The following is a 19,234-nucleotide window of genomic DNA, read 5'->3' as shown; positions in this document are numbered from 1 at the left end:
GATCGGATGGTCCCTCATGGATGGATGATAATTTTTTTTCCTTGCCTGATCGGCGTGCCAACTCGACCGTGTGTGATGGGCAAAAATTGGGACAGATGGTTTCACGAGAATGGGCCATTGGGCGGAAGGCTGGATCTGGTACTGTTGTGGAATCTTTTGAGTGTTTAGGTGGACTAATGACTACACCAGGGGAGGGAGGGGTCGCCGTTTTGCGTCATCCCCGAAGCAAAGCAAAGCAAAGCAGGATGGCCCTGCCTCCTTTCTGCTTTGAATCATGGTGTCGCCCTTAATTAACCTTTTCCCCTTTCTTCACTTTACGATTACTGCTCACGTGGTAGGGAGTAGTAATATTTCTTTCTTATAGGGAAACGTGGCAGCAGTACAAGAAGGATTACGTGGTAGTAAAGCACCCCCTGGTACTCTGGTTAGTGGGGTACTCCTACTGGGGTAGGCCAGGACGGGTGGTGTGCCACTTCTGACAGTGGCACAGCTTTTCTACAAAAAATAATCAAACTTCAAAGGAAAACGCAAAGATTTCAACTTCAGGGCTGCAACTTTCTAAACTCCTTAAATAAAACCAACTTTCAACTCCTTCCGGCTATATGGCTAGTAACTTTCTACTGTTCAACTCACACGGACTTTTCACAAGAAAAGTTAGCATCTATAAACAAGTATCTGCAGGTTTCGACTTATAATCCGAAGCTTTCAACTTGAACCCAAAATGAGATACATGACAACACAAAGTTTCAACATGGTATTAACATCGGAAGAATAAACTCATGCACACACACATGACCATGGGCCATGGGGGCCCGCTTTTCACTCCTAGAAGTCCAAACTCGCACATACGCGATACCAAGTTGGGCCTAATAGACTGTCGACTTTTCAGAACTGAGTTGCAGTCTAGCTAAAGAGGCAACTGATTGGCCTCAGAAGAAAAAGAAGAAGCGATCGATCATCAAAATTTTAAAACCTCCAGCAGAAAAATCCTACACACCTTCCAGCATACTTACTCCCCAGGTATCTATGCTCAATATTCCCGTGGACACAAATTCAACAGACAAACCACCGTCGACTTCAGTTTGTTACGGTTCAGCTTACTCAGGAATTCATCATACGCAAAAATCAAATGGTGAAAGAAGCACCAGTAGTACAGTACAGAAGGCACCCTTCATGTGTTACGAGACCAATGCTTCAACCATCATGCCTTTGTGGCTTCTGGTTCCAACAGTTAAAAACTCTCATCGAGCTGTTTCACTAGTCACAACCTTCAACTCAATTTATCATTTGACTGTTTTTCATATCTAGAACCTTTAGAGGCACTGGGCACAAAGACTACAAAAACTGCAAAAGCCTCTGTAAAACTGCACCTTCACTAGGGCGGCTCAATCAGCCACAGCCAATGACGACGAACAGCACATCAAAATTCCATACGGCTACCTCGAATAGTCGATGTTAGCATCACTTGACGCTTTGCTCCTCGGCAGCAGCAGAGAGCTTGTACTGGAGGTAGGCCTTGATGAAGGGATCCAGCTCGCCATCCATCACACCGCTGATGTCTGATGTCTCGCACGCCGTACGGACGTCCTTGACGAGCTTGTAGGGGTGGAAGACATAGTTGCGTATCTGTTGCCCCCACTCCGCCTTCACCGCGTCACCGCGGATCTGCTTGATCTCTGACGCACGCTGCTCCTCGGCGATCACCAGAAGCTTTGCCTTCAGCCGCCTTAGGGCCTTTATCTTGTTAGCCAGCTGACTTCTCTCCTCTGCAAAGTTAGATACGATAACCCAAATGTCAGCTTCATTCTGCACAAAACTCGGTTAACTCCGGTTCTTGATTCTAAAATATTTCCAGTGAAATTCTTAAATAGGTAGTACATGTAAGATCATAAATGACCTATTCTGTGACAAGCTGAACTTATCATTGGAAAAGCTGCAACTATGCCCGAACACCGGACCAGGAGGTTCAGCTAGTTTCAGGAGCGCATCATTCAGATTTTCACATCAAATTTCAATCACCACAAATGTATTCCTGCACTTGGTGTGCTTATTTGTCAACCTGAGATGAGTGAGATCCCATGTCTACACATACATAACAGGTTGTGTAGTTGTTCAATATAGCAAGAATAATAGGTGTGATGCAAGCTGTTCTCAGTAATTAATACCTGCGCAACGAACGGCAATGCCAGTGGGGATATGGACCATGCGAACAGCCGTCTCCACTTTGTTCACGTTCTGGCCTCCTTTACCTCCAGCTCTCGTAAAACTTATGTCCAGATCCTCTTCAGGAATTTCTACATCCAAGGATTCCTCTGGTAAAAGAGGCATGACCTCAACACCAGCAAAGCTGGTCTGCAAAAATTAGCACATCACGCAAACTTTTAGAAAGAACCTACTATACGTGTTTTACCTTCAGCTTGCAAGAATATGGATAACAAACAGAAAAGGAGGAATTGCAAAATGAAGATACCTGTCGAAGGCCTTTAGCGTTGAATGGAGACTGGCGGACGATCCTGTGTGTCCCTTTCTCTCCTGAGAGATACCCATAGGCATATCTTCCCTCTAATTCAACTGTTGCTGATTTTATTCCAGCCTCCTCACCAGGGGACTTCTCTACCACTCTTGACTTGTAGCGCTGCTTCTCTCCCCACCTAACATACATCCTGAGTAACATGTCAGCCCAATCCTGCAAAGATAAAGCCAAGTTTTAAAAGAATGGAGTCACATTCGTTTATCCATAGCATGTGCTTTCCGAGAGGAAATGCCAAGCATCAGTTTTTGTCATTCATAAGCCAGTTATGTACAATATGGATTATATACAAAAAAGGCCATCACCATGGATGAGGATTTTCAGCACTGGGGCTCGTTTGCTCTCTATAGATGAGTTGCGCAGGACGCCTTGTCATATGTGCCACTTTCCATTTTGTTGGATACAATCTAATCTAAATACATAGATGTTGGGCCCATACATGAAATAAAATTGCTACCCACCATCTCTCCTCGCAAGCTGTACCTCACCGATGGTCCAGCAGTGCCGGCATGGAGATCGCTGCCCCGCATTCTCCAACCTTCCCCGCCGTCATCCCGAGCATTCCTTGGCTGCTTGAGATCACGAGGGTGCAGCATTTGGCATGGGGGAGATCTGACAGCCTTTCTTCCACAACTCTGACGTAGCCATATCTAGCGGGCCATGAGAGTGGAGAATGATCCGGCAGCCTGAAGCCAGTAAACAGGCCATGAGAGTGGAGAATGATCCAGCGAAATCTTCTTAATTCTACGACCATGGCGCCCTTCTTTCTGGGCAAGCTTGAACAGATAGATAAAGTACGAACAGGTGCACAAGGCAAAGTGAGGAGGCAGCGGGAATGTACTGAGGATGAGCAGGTGCCCGAGCAAAGGACAATGATGTGTGTGCATTGTGCTCGCACCTGGCCAGATAGTGCCTGCTCTTGTGACTCTGGAAGACACATTTGCGTCGACAAGGCCGCATCGGATGCTGAAACTCTAGGTCTACGCCCTTGCTTCTCAGCCGGCACGTGCGGGCATGACGAGTGCAGCTAGTGCGTGCCCGTGGCTTGCATAGCGCCATGCGTTCAACCAGCGACTTGAGATCTGTCGACATGTTTAACTTCTGTTTGATGTTTAGCATTGATTATTTTTTTCAATCTACTGTATGTGGTAATGAACGTTCTGACTAGTATGTTTTGTGAGATCTGTGCAATTGCAACAAGTCATGGAACTTCTGTGAGGACTCTACAAATTTGTGATATATCTTTAGTTCTCCCACAGTCCGCTTACAATAACCTTGGGTCCGATTTTTTGTTTGCAAGTGCACTTCTTGCAGTGGAGTTCATCCTTGATTTTGGAAATATATTACCTATAATGTTGTTGGTATTTGGGATATTTGCGTGGTCATGCTGTTAACTGTTCTCCTGATATTCCATTAGTGATACTAATCTTGAATGTGAATTGCTAATTGTACCATACATATTTTTCGGAAGTTAATTTATTTCACTTTAGTTGTGTGCTGCAAGCAGAAAAGAGAATGAGGATGAGGCAGTAAATGTAATGAAGAGAAGGTGGTAGTGGGACCTGTGCTTTAATAAAAAGCTTAACCTTTTGTTATTGAGTTGAGTAGCATAGATACAGAACATTCCCCGCAAAAAAAAGAAGCATAGATACAGAACAAATACCATGCAGTATACATAACTGTGCGAATTTCAAAGCATTTGGCACTTGCATGGTTGAAATAAAGAGGCCAGCGAGCCCGAGCACAACTAGGAGTTATTGATCATCATATCATAGTCATAGTTTGCACAGTTCAGAGCAGCTAAACTTTCTGGATGAATAGTTTGACTAATTTGTTATTGTTCGTCTCAAGACCAGCCTCTTATGGTGAAACAATTCAAAAGCTCTTTTAGGTACTTGGAATAGTACATATAGTACATATATAGTAGCAAACTAATTTCGTTTTTTACCAGCTGGCAAAGTTTATTAGCAGAATTATAAGACAAATTTCTGATAAGCAGCAGGACCAAATGACGGAAACATAAGATCTGTGAAACCCAAATACCCAATCAACAGAAAAATAGTCGAAGCTTAAATAACAAGCACCATCATGCTCCCTACAGGAAGTAAATTAAACTCTAAAGTACAACTTCTGTTACTCTAAAGAGTTCAGATTAAAGCCTGAAACTGAAGTGAACACATACCTGGGCATCGGTTCCACCAGCGCCTGCAGAGATAGTAATCACAGCACCTTCCTTGTCATAAGGTCCAGAAAGAAGCCGTGTCATCTCAAAATTATCTAGTGCTTTATTCAATGCCTTTATAATCTTTGAGGCCTCCTCAAGAAGGCCTGTGTCTATGGAGTCCAACTCCTCTGTAAGCTGCACAATGGTATCTGCTTCTTCAACCTGAATATAGGAAAGACGGTAATGAAGAACTATTGTTGACGTCCACTTATTGTCATGCTTGTTCCACAAATTTATATCATCTATTTGGATATGTCAACAAAACGTGTATCCTTTTCCTTATATAACTATCATTACCATTATATAACGGTTATATTATACTCCCTCCGTTTAGTGATCTAAACGCTCTTATATTTCTTTACAGAGGTAGTACATGACTAAAGTTTTGCGAGCTATATCATTTAAGGTGCTGGATGCATAAGAATGTCATGGAGTCAAACCTGCGACTTGAAATCTTTAAGAAGCTTGACTTTCTCTTTGAGCTCTGTGAGAGCAACAAGCAACTCCTGTGCCTTGGAAGGATCATCCCACAAGGTGCTATCCCCAGACTTGTTCTCCAGCAAAGCGATTTCCTCCAGAAGCTGTTCCAGTCCAGCATCCTGCCTGACTTCATTGACACGCTCTACGGCCAACTCAACATCCTTGCGCAAAGCGTAGAAGTCTGTACCCAACTTCCAGTCATATGGATTACAATTACAACCCAGCGAGGAAAAAAACGCAGGCCTAACCATTTACCTACTGAATCAAATGGAGAAGTGAGCAAATGGATTACCCTGCATGGCCCATTCGACGGACTCCGGCTCATCCACGACGCTCGACTGGCTCCCCGCCCCAGAGGATGCAGATTGCACTGTGTTGATCCAAGTCTGTCAACGTTCCATCCACAGGATATATAAGAAAATTAAAGCATGAACACCCAGATTTTCTTCTCTAGCTAAACTAGGAGCATCAAGTTTAAGAATCTCGCGCCCGCATCGCGCACAATACAAACATATACACATCTTACACAGGAACAGTTTTATCTAAACAGATTTTCCTCTCTAGCTAAACTAGGAACATCAAGTTTAAGAGTCAGCAGTTGAATAGCTCACCCTCACGGATCCATACTTGCATAGGAGTATGAGAGGAGGAGCTCACCAGGGAAAGACGAAAGGCGGCTGCGGCATGAAAGGGAGAAGGGAGGGCACCCGGTGGTGAACCTCCGGCAAGCGGCGGACGAGGGGCCGGGGGCGGAGCTCGCGGCAGCAAGAAGCAGCCGCGGGCAGTCAATCATGGCCGTCGGCGAGGGGAATGCGAAGGCCGGCGGAGGCGACGCAGCCAGGGCCTCAGGGGCGGTGCTGGAGGCGCGAGAGGGAGGGGCAGGGGGGCAGGGCGCGGGCCAAGGGGATTGGGGAATAGAAGGTCGAAGGACGCGCGAGCTCAGTGTCGACGGCGAGTTCGGGATTGGCTTGGCTTCAGGGGTTCGTGAGTCGTGACGCTCAGCGGCATCGACTATTTTTTGGTAGTACCTTTTTTTAGCTTGATACACTTGTAGGAGGGCCTATTGCTGTTGGGCTTTAGCATAATGGTTAGGCTTAAAAGGCTGGACTGTCAAGGGTTGAGTGCCATAACCCCACTCAAATAGAAAATGGTTCCCCTAAAAAAACTCAAATAGAAAACGGTTGTCCCAAAAAAATAGAAAATGGAAATGATAATGAGCGAAAAATTCTTTGGGAATGGTTTTTGGAATGAAAGCCATGTGGCGTGTTCGTGCAAGTCTCAACACGTGATAGTGTGGCAATCTTCGTGGGATCGTGGGGTACCGTTCGATCTGTCCACCTCCTAAGCGAAACGACGCAAAATGTTCGCTCCGTCCATGCCTCTGAGCGAATTATGCAAATCTTGCACAAGTAGCATTATTTATATAGAGCATGATAATTTTTGTGTGTAGCATGATAGTTTTCTCTGATGTAACAAGGCAATTCCTAAAATATGTGTGGTAATTTCTCCTTTGTAGCATGGCATTTTCCTATGTTGCAGCATGACAGTTTCTCTCTATTGTAGCATGGCGATTCATAGACATGTGTGCCAATTTCCTCTACTGTAGAATGGCAACATGTAAATTCTTAAACATGCAAGCAATTTTCTATCATCTAGTATGGGAATTCTCAGTGTGGCAATTCTTTTTGTGTTTCGGTGTGGCAATCCCTAAACATGGCAGCATCTTCTTTTTTGCTAATAACATCGCCAGACATTGACAATTCTCTTTGATGTTGCATGGCGGATCAATTTTTTAGAAGGAAAAATGTATTAAACTGTTACAGTGACTGACTAAAACAGTCTTAGTCGATGCTATAACCATAAAATCTTACATTGAGATACGTGTAAAATTTTCTTTTTAGTTTTCTCTCTCTTCTGCATGTTATATCACTTGACTAAGACCTAATCACACACATGTTAATAGGAGGGGGTTAGTGGTGTGCATGTAAGGGCTTTTCATGCATTGGCGTGCACCTGCCTCCCAGCGCTGGCGGAGCATCTGTTTGCTCCCTATTTTTCGAAACGGAGGCAAAAAATTTGCCCCATATATTAAATAAGGAGAAGATAGAGTTATTACAAGAGCCGAATACACGGCATGACAATTATTCTCGCAATATAATGTCCCCTAGCTTTATAGCACCCGCAGTGACCCAGAGCTTTGCCTCGTCGAGGACCATTTAAAGAAGGATGGTCGGTGGAGCACTCTTGTGGCGGAAGACTCTGGCATTCCTCTTGTTCCAAACGGGCCAGGAGACACGCATAGTTAGAGAGGCCATTGCTCGTCTATTAGGATTCTGCAAGTCGGCTTGCTTCTCCCACCACTCCTTCACCGAGCCAGCAAGATGCCAAGTGGTGGTGTCCATGTGCACAAGTCCCAACTTGTCAATGAGCATCCTCCAAAGGCTAAGAGTGTAACGTCACTTGAAGAAAAAATGGGCGTCAGACTCTTGCTCCCTATTGCAAAGTTGGCAAAGGCCGTAGTTGGGCCAGCCGTGCCTGGCCAACCTGTCCGCAGTCAAAATCCGGTCTTGTAGAGCCAACCACGAGAAGAATTTAACTTTGGGTGAAGCCCAAGCTTTCCACACCATGAAATCCATAGGGGAGAGAATCAACCCAAGGAATTGAGCCTTGTAGGTAGAGGATGCTGAGTAAATCCCGTCGCTGGAGTGCTTCCAGGTGATATCATCCTCGGCATGCTCGTCAAGGTGGACCTCATTCACGAGCATCCAAAGGGAAAAGAACTCGTGAACGTGGGCAGCGGTGACGGCGTGTCAACCTTGACCTTTAGGATCCATGCATTCTTTTTAAGGGCCTCACGTACCTTTCAATTCTTTTTCTTGGAGGCACCGAAGATTAGCGGGGCAATGTCCTTGGGTTTGCGCCCAAGCAGCCAAGGAGAGTCCCAAAAAGGCGTTTTGGCACCATTTTCTAACAGTAATCGTGGTTGAGGCATAGAAAAAATCCAGGTCCTCCTCTGAGAATGGGTTACCAAGCCCCACCCAAAGCTTGCTGGGCTCCTTCCATTCAAACCATGGCCATCTCAGTCTCAAGGCACGGGCGAACTTGTCAGTGTTTAGTATCCCAAGGCCACCATACTCACGAGGACGACATACCACCTCCCAGTTGACCTTGCATTTGGCATCCGTCGTCTTATCCAAGCCAGACCACATAAACGCTCTCTCAATCTTGTTGAGGCTCCCTATTAGGGTCCATAAGAAACACCTACTACTCCTTTCAAAAAAAGAAAAACACCTACTACTACAGTCGAGTGATTATCCCATGCAGAGTTCACCCACATAGTAGTCTTACTGGCTACTCCCTCCATTTCTAAATATAAGTCTTGTAAAGATTCTACTATGAACTATGGAACAAAATGAGTGAATTTACACTTTGAAATGCATATATATATATATATATATATATATATATATATATATATATATATATATATATATATATATATAGGAAAAATACATCCTACCACTATGGGGTAACTACCTACATGTTTACTCCCGTCCGATCTCATCAAGGGGATGGCGTTGATTTTCTTAATGGGTTGCGGGTCTGAGGAAAACTCATATTGTTGGTGCCCTGTTTCATTGGATAGCCTGCCTCTCTTCCGATTTTCCCGGCCCTTCTTTTGGTCATCGTTGTTTACATAACCGATCGGATAAGGATGCGCCTCCAAACGAATCAGATCTGGACAGAAATTAATAATCTTCCTTCTGTTTCTCTCTCTCCCTCTTTCTCTACTACCGATGCAATAATTGGATTAGGATCGACGGAAATTAGAGAGCGAGGTACTCAATTAGGCGATTCTTTTCCATCTATGTTTCTTGCTAATTGATTTCCCCTTTTTCACGGCCAACAATGCCTCACGGTACCGCAAGGTGCTCATTCAACTAATGGGCTTGATATCTTCCTTTCTCTCTATTCCTTTGGCGTTGCAGAAAATGAGAAAACTACCATATTTGGTCACAAGCACAGCCGGTTGGATTGGTAGAATGCATGTGAGCAAGCGGACGTTTAAGGTATTGACTGATTTTTTATTTATATTTTTTTACAAATGAAGGTATTGATTGATTAGACGGGCAAGATGTGTAACTAATTGCTAACTGGTGTCTTGTTTTATGATATTATTATTTTTAAATCTCCAGTCGTACGTGTTTTAATTACATGTTATACGGCAGAATGATCGTGCTCCTCCGCGTTCCAAGATGCAGAAGATGCTACTGATTTCATCGGAAACTACCACGTACGGCGGTGCACGGCCAAGTTGTTAAGGACCGGCATGGGACGGCTGTACATAACGATCGATGGGTTGCTGCTCCAGTACGGCGGGACGACGACGTTTTACGGCGGCACATGGCGATGACAAGAACTCACGGCTGGATCAGTTTTAATCAATACATGATCACATGCATGGATGGCGGACATCACATTTGCATCCATAATCTACGTACTAGATCTTGTATACCTTATACCAGATGAATTAATTATAGAAGTATATAATAAATATACTCGTTCTGAAATAAAGGATGTATGTATTTCCTTTTTTCCAGAATGGCTCAAGTTTGTAACGCAGCCGCTGTCAATTTATTTTGTTCTCACTAGAGGCCGGCCATGGGCGTACATAAGCCATTTTATGATACACTCCATGAATTATATTATGTACTAGATTTTTCAAATACTATATACTTCGTACTTTCTTAGAAGGAAAATCCTACATACTTTCTTAACTGAATACAACATACTACATACTGCATACTTGCTCAAAAGAATACAACATACTGCATACTCCATACTTCCTAAAATGGAAATACTCCATACTTTCTTAACAGAATACAACATACTACATACTCCATACTTTCTTAAGTGGAGATACTCCATATTTCCTTAACAGAATACAACATACTGCATACGCATTAATTTGTTGTAAAACTACTCCATTCTATCGCTCTCTTTAAAATTTACTCATTCTACATACTCCCACTTTGAGTGTACACAAATTAAGATTCACAATGTCACCAAATAATTAATCCTCGCCGGCGGCATATATGATCATACTCTCTTTTATTATTATTATTATTTGTAGAAAATACTCTCTTTTATGATATACTCCATATTGTATTGCTGCTACAAAATACAATCCACTACATATACTCTAGTTAATTCCTCGTAGTCTTATTTGTAAACATACATACCAAATAAAAACTACATCCATATTCCAAGGCACAAGCAGAACTATATACACCTTGGTACAATATAATTTCATCCATAGACACAGATTCCAAGATATAAGTGGTGAATCACGCATGAGATTTTCGAAAGAGCACGCACGTGACTACAACGTATCCACTCAACTTGGTGCATGCATGCACACAGTTAGCTAGCCCAACAAAATATAATATGTGTGTCGTAATATACTCTGTACAAATTTTTTCTAGAAATTCCATCCTCAATACTACCTATTTTTAACAAAAACTACGATCGTATTCTGACCAAAGGTTTTCCTTCCATCGGGAATAATAGGCGTCACATCCACACATGCTTATCCCATAAACAGTTTGACCAGGTGCGTAGCCCAGAATTAAGGAAGTAGTTGAACAACTTGGCGGATTATTTAATAATAAAACTAAATTAGTTGCTCTTATTGGATTCCATATAACCCGTTAACCAGATCCATCTATCCGGTTGGCTTGTTGGTGTGTAGAGTGTGGACACGTGGAGGCCAGCTAGCTAGGTGGTAGTTACAATTGCTTGTAGATAAAATTTGTCCTATATATATATATATATATATATATATATATATATATATATATATATATATATATATAGACACACACACACACACATTCATAGTGGGTTATAGTGAAATCTGGGTTATATATCCGTTTGCATCTATATACATTCATACGTGGGTTATAGTGAAATCTGGGTTATATATCCGTTTGCATCTATATACATTCATACGTGGGTCATAGTGAAATCTGAATTTAGAAACGAAGGGAGTATTATCAATGCATTGTTTCTCTCTGGCATACATAATAAAACCTGCCACCCATTCCACCCAGCCCAGAAGCAGACACGACAAAGATCAAGAAGTTGGTGTCGTAGAAGCTCTATGTAAATTGTTTCCAAGGGGTTGTCCGCCGCAAACACTCGCACTCTTGCAGCAATTTGCTGCCGTTGCAGCCGATCGATCTATCACTTCAGAAGTTGGATATACCATGTCCACCTTTGCACACGAGTTTTACCTACTATCCTTTATCCTTTCTACTCCCTCCGTTCCTAAATACAAGTCTTTTTAGACATTTTAAATGGACAACAACATACGAATATATGTAGATATATTTTAAAGTGTAGATTCACTCATTTTGCTTCATATATAATCACTTGTTGGAATCTCTACAAAGACTTACATTTGGGAACGGAGGGAGTAAATCTTATTGATTTGAGTTATGAAGATTAAGAGTGGCCAACCATGGGCCATGGCTGAAGAAAATGCAGAACATTCAGGAAAATAGTGAGATACTAAACCAATTTAGGATAAGATAATGGATCTCCTTCTCCAGCAAGTGAAAATAACACAAAAATCCTCACAGGTTCAACCACATAGCTCCCAACATTACATTCCAGTCTTGGGACATCAAAACTCTCTTAATGGGGGTAAACAAGGAGAGCCTGCTAACAGTTACTAAAGCAAGATGGATAGAACATTCCCGCTACTAGAAAAGGCATTGTCTGGCTTGATGCTTAAACCTCCTGGACGCTCAAACCTGCAAAGAGAACATGACATTTAGTAAGCATAACAATGGTTCCGAAATGGGCTACTGTATGCATAACAACGGATGTACCAGTTGAGCACATATTGGATACAAATCATAATGGCAGGATACAACCAAGGACAATGTAAACAATTCGAGCAGACATTCAAGTCATGGACAATCTGGCTCAGAACTTAGCAGTTCCTCAACATCAAATATTGTACTCGTGAGATTAACTTAGTTGTGTTCGCATTATGCAGTTATAATATCACTGGACCTAAGGGCAAATTATAACTAACAAGACAAGATAAAACATGACGAAGTGCTACACTGAATTGTGCAGTACTAAACTAGTGCAATGCCATTGCAGAGTAAGAGATAACTGATGGCGAGATAACTGATGGCGAACTGGCCACCACTGAGTGTCCAGCAGTAACATATGCAAACAGCCAAGATGCATCTATCTCAAACAATTGTGTAAAAGTAGCACATAAGCTGGAAAGTCAATAGCTTGCATCATATAGCAGGATGTCTATGATTATCCGAGAATTTTATTGCTCGCAGTGCAGATTATCGGAGATAAAATCAACACCTCCACAATGCCCTGTCACAAACAAATCGTTTCCACAAGCATATGTACGTACAGCATCTACACAGACCATTCAGGAACTTGCGTGCAGCAGTAACACTTCCTATGGGGAGCGTCAAATACGAATAATGGGATCTTTCACCAAACTATCTAGTGTAGCACCAGCAGGGGCGGTATGTAAGCAGCCAAACATCACAGATCAAACTTGTCGAGACCTAAAAAGGGGAGGATGTTGGAGCCACGAGGACGAACCTGGTGGGAGGGACTGCTTGAGCTTGTTGGCCTTGTCGGCGTCGAAGACGCAGAGCGTGTAGAGGTACCTGGAGCAGCGCACCTTGAACTTGACGGCGTCCTTGGTCCTCTTGATCCGCACCGACCGCGCGTCCTTCCGGCGCGCCGTCAGCAGGAAGTCCTTGATCTCGTGGATCTGCTTCGGCTGCGGAGCAACAACAAATGACTCGTTACCACACCACGCAACTGCATCCGCTACGAAAGGAAGAGGCGTCCGCCGGAAACATCATCGTGTGGGGGAGGAGAGAAGCTCACCATGGTGGACGACTGTGCGCACCCGAGGAGAAGGAGGAGGCGGCGGCGGGGGAAAGAGTAGGGGGAGGACGAGGAGACCCTGCTCGTCACATTTATACTGGAGGTGACCTAATAACCTCGGGCATCAGGCCCATGTACAGATGGGCCTGATGCCGGAAGTGAACGAGGCAAGAATGGATTTCGTTTTTTATCCTTTTCCATAACAGGCCGATATCAAACATAATCTCGTTGCGGGCCGAAACAAATTTCCGGGCTCTACCCCAACGCTGCGGCCTCCTTCCGCTCAGAAAGGGAAGAAAAAAAGACTCCGGAGCTTCCATCGCTCTTCAGTTCCGGCTTCCACCGCCGGCGCACGCGCACTGCACGACGCCGTGTGCTCTCCGTCCCCACCCCGACCCCCGATTCGCCGGTGAACCATAACCCTAGCCCCACCGCCCCTCTCGCCTTGCGCCCCCTCATCCCGCCGGGAGACCCTCACCGTCGCGCCGTGCCTAACCAGCTAGGTTGGTCCATGTCGGGGTCTCCTGTTGTTTCCCCTGTCGTTTCCCAAATTCCTTCCACCGACCACTCGTCCCTTCTTCCTCCCGCCGTGCGCGAAGCAGGTATTTTGTTGTATTCTCATTATTATTCTCGCGGGATGCATATTTGTCCTTAATTTGGTCTCTCCGTTTAACTTTCTGCCATTGCTTCGTGCCGCAAAAATTGGCATTTTTAGATTACTGCATTGGTTGGGTTACTACTAAGTTAGCGTTCAATTACTTGCTGTCCTCACGAATCGGGGGATCGTTCGCTGCTGAATGCAGAACCTTGGGAATCCCCTGTTGGAAGCTTTTGCGCCCATGTTTTTCTGAACTTCCACTGCTTCTCTTTCACTGAAACCTGACAAATTGGAGCATTATACCAGGTATTAAGTTTTAGCGTAGAGGGTGAGTGGACAATGATAAGGGGGTGTAAATACGGTAGCAAATCACCTGTAAAACGCAAGGGCATTCAGCAAGTCACCCATTCAGTAAAGGATATCTAGGCATTTCGAGATCAGTAGCCTAGGCCTACAGTACATAATCAACTGATTGCCCTCACCTTTCTAAGGATACCTAGGCATTCTGGATGATTGATGAAATTCAGGGACAGAGAGTGTAGTTGCCGAGTTGAAGAACTTTCTTGTCAGTAGCTTAGGTAGTTCTGTATTTTTGCTTGGGTGATGGTATTTAATAGTGCCTAGTGCAAGTAAAACCTAAGATGGAATAAGTGAAGCTTTCTCAATGAATATCTGATTTTATAATAACTTGTGTGGCCCATCAGTTGCATAAGCTCCTTGAAATGATTACTTTTCCTTCAACCTTTTTCTTTGATTCAGGTCCAGCGTTTTTTTGCCCTTGCTTGCATCTGGAACTGTCTTACATGTCCTGCAACTGTAGTCTAGCTTAAATTTGTTTGATCTTTTGATAAACCTTGACTTTTTGTGTGAGCTGTTATTGTTAGAGCATCTCCAAAGGTAAACTTGTTTGTCCTCCCTATTTTCCGCGTACACGTCTAGTCAAATAGGTAGGACACCGTTGTACCATGGTATTCAACGGCCCTCCCTATTTGTCCACCCCCAATTTTTTTTCCAAATTTTCCAATTGCCTACACATACGCTACACATCCATATTTCATCACATACGGCTAATTATACATAGTTCATCACGACATACACATACACTATTCGGCATTGAACAAATAACGACCACTAAAAGGAAACCATAGTTCAAGTGAATGGTGAAGTTTCTGAGGCGACTGCCGTAGTCGTTGTCGGTGCCTTCATCTTCATTGCCCCCAAGCTGGCCGTTGTTGTCTTCAAGGCCGAGGTTGTCATCATCGACATTGTCTGTGCCGGCGAGGGAAGCTTGCATTGCCTCCTCCATCTTCCTCTCTTCAATGGCGAGCCGCTTAGCTTCGTCCTCCTGCTCCGTGACCAAGGAGGCGGTTATGGCCACCGCGACTGCCAGATCCTCCTCCCCCTGGCCGGAGCGGTATTCCACTGTCTGCTGCTGAGGTGGCTGTCTGCCGGACGCCCCTACTTCTTCCCCAGTAGGGAAGAAATGGGGAGAAGTGGACACAATGGACAAATAAGGAGGAAGTGGGGGTCCTCATTGGAGAGTATTTCTATCCGCCCTGTCCGAAACGGACAAGTAGGGAAGAAGCAAGGCAACCTTTGGAGATGCCCTTACTATCTTCATTTTGCTATTTATGTTTAAGAGCTACCAGTTGTGCTGGCCCAGTGATAAACCTTGATACATATATTTGCAATGCATACAGTGTCAAGTTCATTTATGTCCTGGGTTTGTGCATTTTTATTTGTAGAAAACAAATGAATGTTGAAGCTTTTTTTTTTGTCATCTTCATCCCGGATTTACCATCAGCAAGTATTTCACATTCATGTTGAAGCATTACTCATTTCTCATCTTTGCAGATATGTCCCACCAATCAGACACATCATCCTGCTCGGATGATTCCGATGACAGCACTACCATTGACCCAACCGGCATATACACTATGGAAGATTTGATTTCTGAACAAAGCATCTTCCACAATTTGCTTGAGCAGATCAATGTGAAGATCCAGGCCAAAATTAAACCTCAGCAAGCTGGTGCATCTCGCCGCGGGAGTAGGAAGTACATAGTGAGAAATCGTGAAGAGGGCCATGAACAACTTGTGGCTGATTACTTCGCTGAGCATCCAACCTACACTGACGAACAGTTCCGTACAAGGTACAGGATGAGAAGGCCCCTCTTTCTACGTATAGTCCGTGCCTTGGGAGAGTGGTCTCCCTATTTCACAGAAAGGAGAGATGGCCTTAATCGTCAAGGACTCACACCTCTACAGAAGTGCACAGTAGCTATTCGTATATTAGCATTGGGTTCCCCCTCTGGCGTCACTGACAAATACGTAGAAATTGGTTTCAGCACAGTAATGAACTGTTTGGAGCAGTTTGTGGATGGGGTGATCAACATGTTTGGTGAAGAATACTTGAGGAGCCCCACTAGTGTTGATATGCAGCGTCTTCTACAAATGGGTGAGACCCGTGGGTTCCCTGGTATGCTGGGAAGCATTGGCTGTATGCACTGGGAGTGGAAAAATTGCCCAGTTAAATGGGTGTGTCATCTTACTCACAGTGATCACGGTGTTGTTAATATCATTCTTGAAGCAGTTGCTTCACAAGACCTCTGGATATGGCACGCTTTCTTTGGTATTGTTGGGTCTCACAGTGATATTACCATGCTGAATCAATCACATTTGTTCACCGATGTCTTGAAAGGTCAAGGTCCTCATGTGCAATTCTCCATCAACAGGAGGCAGTACAGTATGGGTTACTATCTTGCTGATGGTACATACCCAGAATGGCCTGTCTTCATTAAGGCGATGCCCCTCCCTCAAACTGAAAAGGATCAATTATTCGCACAATATCAAAAAGGAGCAAGGAATGATGTCCAACGAGCATTTAGACTCCTAGAATCACGTTTTCCCATCGTGCGTGGCCCAACAAAATTCTTCCAGAAGGCAACTCTAGGCAAAATCATGCAGGTTTGCATCATACTACATAACATGACACTTGAGGATGAGCAAGATAGGGCAAGTGCTTGTTTCGACTCGAATGAAATTTCAGAGAAACCGGTTGCTCCACTGTCAAACATTAAATATGGACCTACTGATCATTTTGCTGATTTACTTCGGAGAAATGCTAGTATTTGTGCAAACTCAACAGATAACCAACTCCGAAGAGATTTAGTCGAGCATGTTTGGCAGCGATTTGGGCCATTTGGCGACACGTAAAACAACTAGTTCTAGTGTAAGGTGAGTTACATTGTCACGTAATTTTTTTGTACATGTAATTTTATGTTTCTCTTTTATAATTTCATTATCTTACTCCATTGGAAAATTAAATGTTTCAGTATCAGCACTTGTTGAAATTCTAATAATATATTTTGTAATTGTGTGGATATGTACCCAAATTTAGTTAAGTAGAGTTAATCATAACTTGCGTATTGAGTTGTTACCTCAGTTATTTTTGTTATGTGGCTAGGCAAACCTTTCCTGCTTACAATACAAAGTAATAAGTGACCCTTTTGAGTTACAGAAAAAAAAATCAGTCAAAACATATGATATTGTGCTACCTTGATTTTCCTTTTTAACCATGTGTTACAGGAACCCAAAACGTTTAGTGGCACATGAGAGGTCTGTGTGCCATAAATTGTACCTGGCATCTATATAGGCAGATCTTCACAAAATCACAAGTAGAAGGGAAATCAGTGCCTCTTTACTCTTTAGTAATTGAATATCTATCAAAAAATAAGGTTTCACCATTTCAATATGTTAACATGAACACTATATATTATTTAATTATGGAAGAAATTCGTAAGCTTAGATGCAGTTGGCAATCATTTTGCCATCATTGTGTAATGAAGGCTGCAACGGATAGTAAGTCACTCTTCTGAAATATTTTGCCGTGAAGTTATACTCCCTCCGTTCCCAAATAATTGTCTTTCTAGCCATCTCAAATGGACTACAACATACGGATGTATGTAGACATGTTTTAGAGTGTAGATTCACTCATTTTGCTCCGTATGTAGTCACTTGTTGAAATCTCTAGAAAGACAATTATTTAGGAACGGAGGGAGTATTAAATATGGAGATCGCTGGAAGTTTTTGACTTACTTGCAGATCTGAAGGGTACCCCTCTGTAAAGAAATATAAGAGTGTTTAGATCACTACTTTAGTGATCTAAACGCTCTTATATTTCTTTAGGGTGGGAGTACATACTACTCCCGACTCCTGAAATTGTATGTTATGATAACCAAGAATTATTTTACTTTGCTTTGATCCTTTCATTATTGCAAAAATTGAATATTCTGCACTCCAAAGAATGGCATTGCCACCCATGTCACACAGATATTTAGGTCTTGGGGCCACATGTCGTTATGACATGGAGTGGGAAAGATCGAATTGCTATTATTTGGAGTGACAAAATATCCAGATTTCTCGTTAATCTGATCCAAAGGTTACAAGTTTAAAGAGGCACTTTCCTTGCACTTTCCATGCAAATGACACTAGTTGACGATTGTTATTCACTGCTACCGTCGCCACCTTGCAGGTGCCATAGCGCAGACTTGGACTTCCAGAATTGAAATATTTGTATCAGCTTAGAACAACGCAAGAATGAGTCATCTGCCAATAGTTTGCTGGAAGCCATCTTAGGCCCAGTTCTTTTGCCAGAATCTGAGAATCCCCAGATTCTGGCAAAAGAACTGGGCCTTAAGCTGCCATCCTTGAATGTGTTTTGCTTATCGTAGTTCTATACAAATTTGACTACAGGATTGACATTGCAGCTGAATCAGCCGTTCCGGGGTAAGCTTGGTCCTGTTGACTACCGAGTGATTCTTATTCTCACGTGCAAGAAGCCAACAAGAGTTGAGTTTTATGTGTTTTATTCGGACTCTCAATTACCCCCTCCGTCCCACCCATAATATAAGAGCGTTTTTTACACTAGTAGTATCAAATACGCTCTTATATTATCGGACGGAGGGAGTAGATTCCATTTTGTATTGTCCTCTTCCATGTGAAAGCTCGCGTATACTCCTGACACATTTTGTCTCGTGTCAATCTTGCCTCAGACATCTTGATATCCCATGAAACCTAGAATTGCGATGGTGTATCTAGGGCACCGGGGCGTGTGGGGTATCTGTCCACCCAATCTTAGTAGCCTGATTGCATGTTTTGAAACTTTTTTTGAGTAAAATGTGGACACAAACACAACATCTATAGAACAATGTTGGGGATATCGCTTATCGGGAACTTATCGGTCGACCTACGATAAGGGGTAAATCGGCCAGTTTATCGGCATATCGCCCGGTTTATCGCCATATCGGTTGATTTATCGGCAGATTTATCTTATCGGTCAGACCACGATAAGCGATAAATCGGCCGATTTATCGGAATATCGGAAGATATCTTGAACGGTGCTATAGAACATGCTTACACACCTATTTGACCAATCTAAGCGACATATTTGAAGATACACG

The 19,234-nt window shown here is 43.3% G+C and overlaps 3 protein-coding genes and 1 long non-coding RNA gene across 4 annotated transcripts; 2 read left to right on the top strand and 2 right to left on the bottom strand.

Moving 5' to 3' along the window:
• Positions 1-1,133: 1,133 nt before the first annotated feature.
• LOC119354234 (peptide chain release factor PrfB1, chloroplastic-like) lies at positions 1,134-6,234 on the bottom strand. The gene is made up of 7 exons (XM_037620949.1): positions 5,892-6,234; positions 5,527-5,604; positions 5,195-5,415; positions 4,713-4,916; positions 2,471-2,686; positions 2,166-2,352; positions 1,134-1,766 (listed from the first exon to the last, which is right to left on the bottom strand). Exons 1-7 carry the CDS (start codon positions 6,025-6,027, stop codon positions 1,462-1,464), a joined length of 1,347 nt encoding a protein of 448 aa, XP_037476846.1. The 5' UTR covers positions 6,028-6,234; the 3' UTR covers positions 1,134-1,461.
• Positions 6,235-8,953: 2,719 nt separating this feature from the next.
• LOC119359288 lies at positions 8,954-9,961 on the top strand. The gene is made up of 3 exons (XR_005172453.1): positions 8,954-9,073; positions 9,224-9,304; positions 9,464-9,961. It is a non-coding gene; the product is annotated as an uncharacterized LOC119359288 (long non-coding RNA).
• A 1,844-nt stretch (positions 9,962-11,805) lies between these two features.
• On the bottom strand, positions 11,806-13,301 carry LOC119354233 (60S ribosomal protein L38). The gene is made up of 3 exons (XM_037620948.1): positions 13,176-13,301; positions 12,882-13,065; positions 11,806-12,052 (listed from the first exon to the last, which is right to left on the bottom strand). The coding sequence occupies exons 1-3, from the start codon at positions 13,176-13,178 to the stop codon at positions 12,030-12,032; spliced, it is 210 nt and encodes a 69-aa protein (XP_037476845.1). The 5' UTR covers positions 13,179-13,301; the 3' UTR covers positions 11,806-12,029.
• Positions 13,302-13,321: 20 nt separating this feature from the next.
• On the top strand, positions 13,322-18,799 carry LOC119354232. Its single transcript, XM_037620947.1, has 3 exons — positions 13,322-13,777; positions 15,628-17,009; positions 18,307-18,799. The coding sequence occupies exons 1-2, from the start codon at positions 13,687-13,689 to the stop codon at positions 16,986-16,988; spliced, it is 1,452 nt and encodes a 483-aa protein (XP_037476844.1). The 5' UTR covers positions 13,322-13,686; the 3' UTR covers positions 16,989-17,009; positions 18,307-18,799.
• The last annotated feature ends 435 nt before the right edge of the window (positions 18,800-19,234 follow it).

Source organism: Triticum dicoccoides, chromosome 2A (assembly GCF_002162155.2).
Source record: "Triticum dicoccoides isolate Atlit2015 ecotype Zavitan chromosome 2A, WEW_v2.0, whole genome shotgun sequence".
NCBI classification, from domain to species: domain Eukaryota; kingdom Viridiplantae; phylum Streptophyta; class Magnoliopsida; order Poales; family Poaceae; genus Triticum; species Triticum dicoccoides.
Note: the sequence above shows the minus strand (reverse complement) of the source record. Positions and strands in the feature narration are given on the sequence as shown.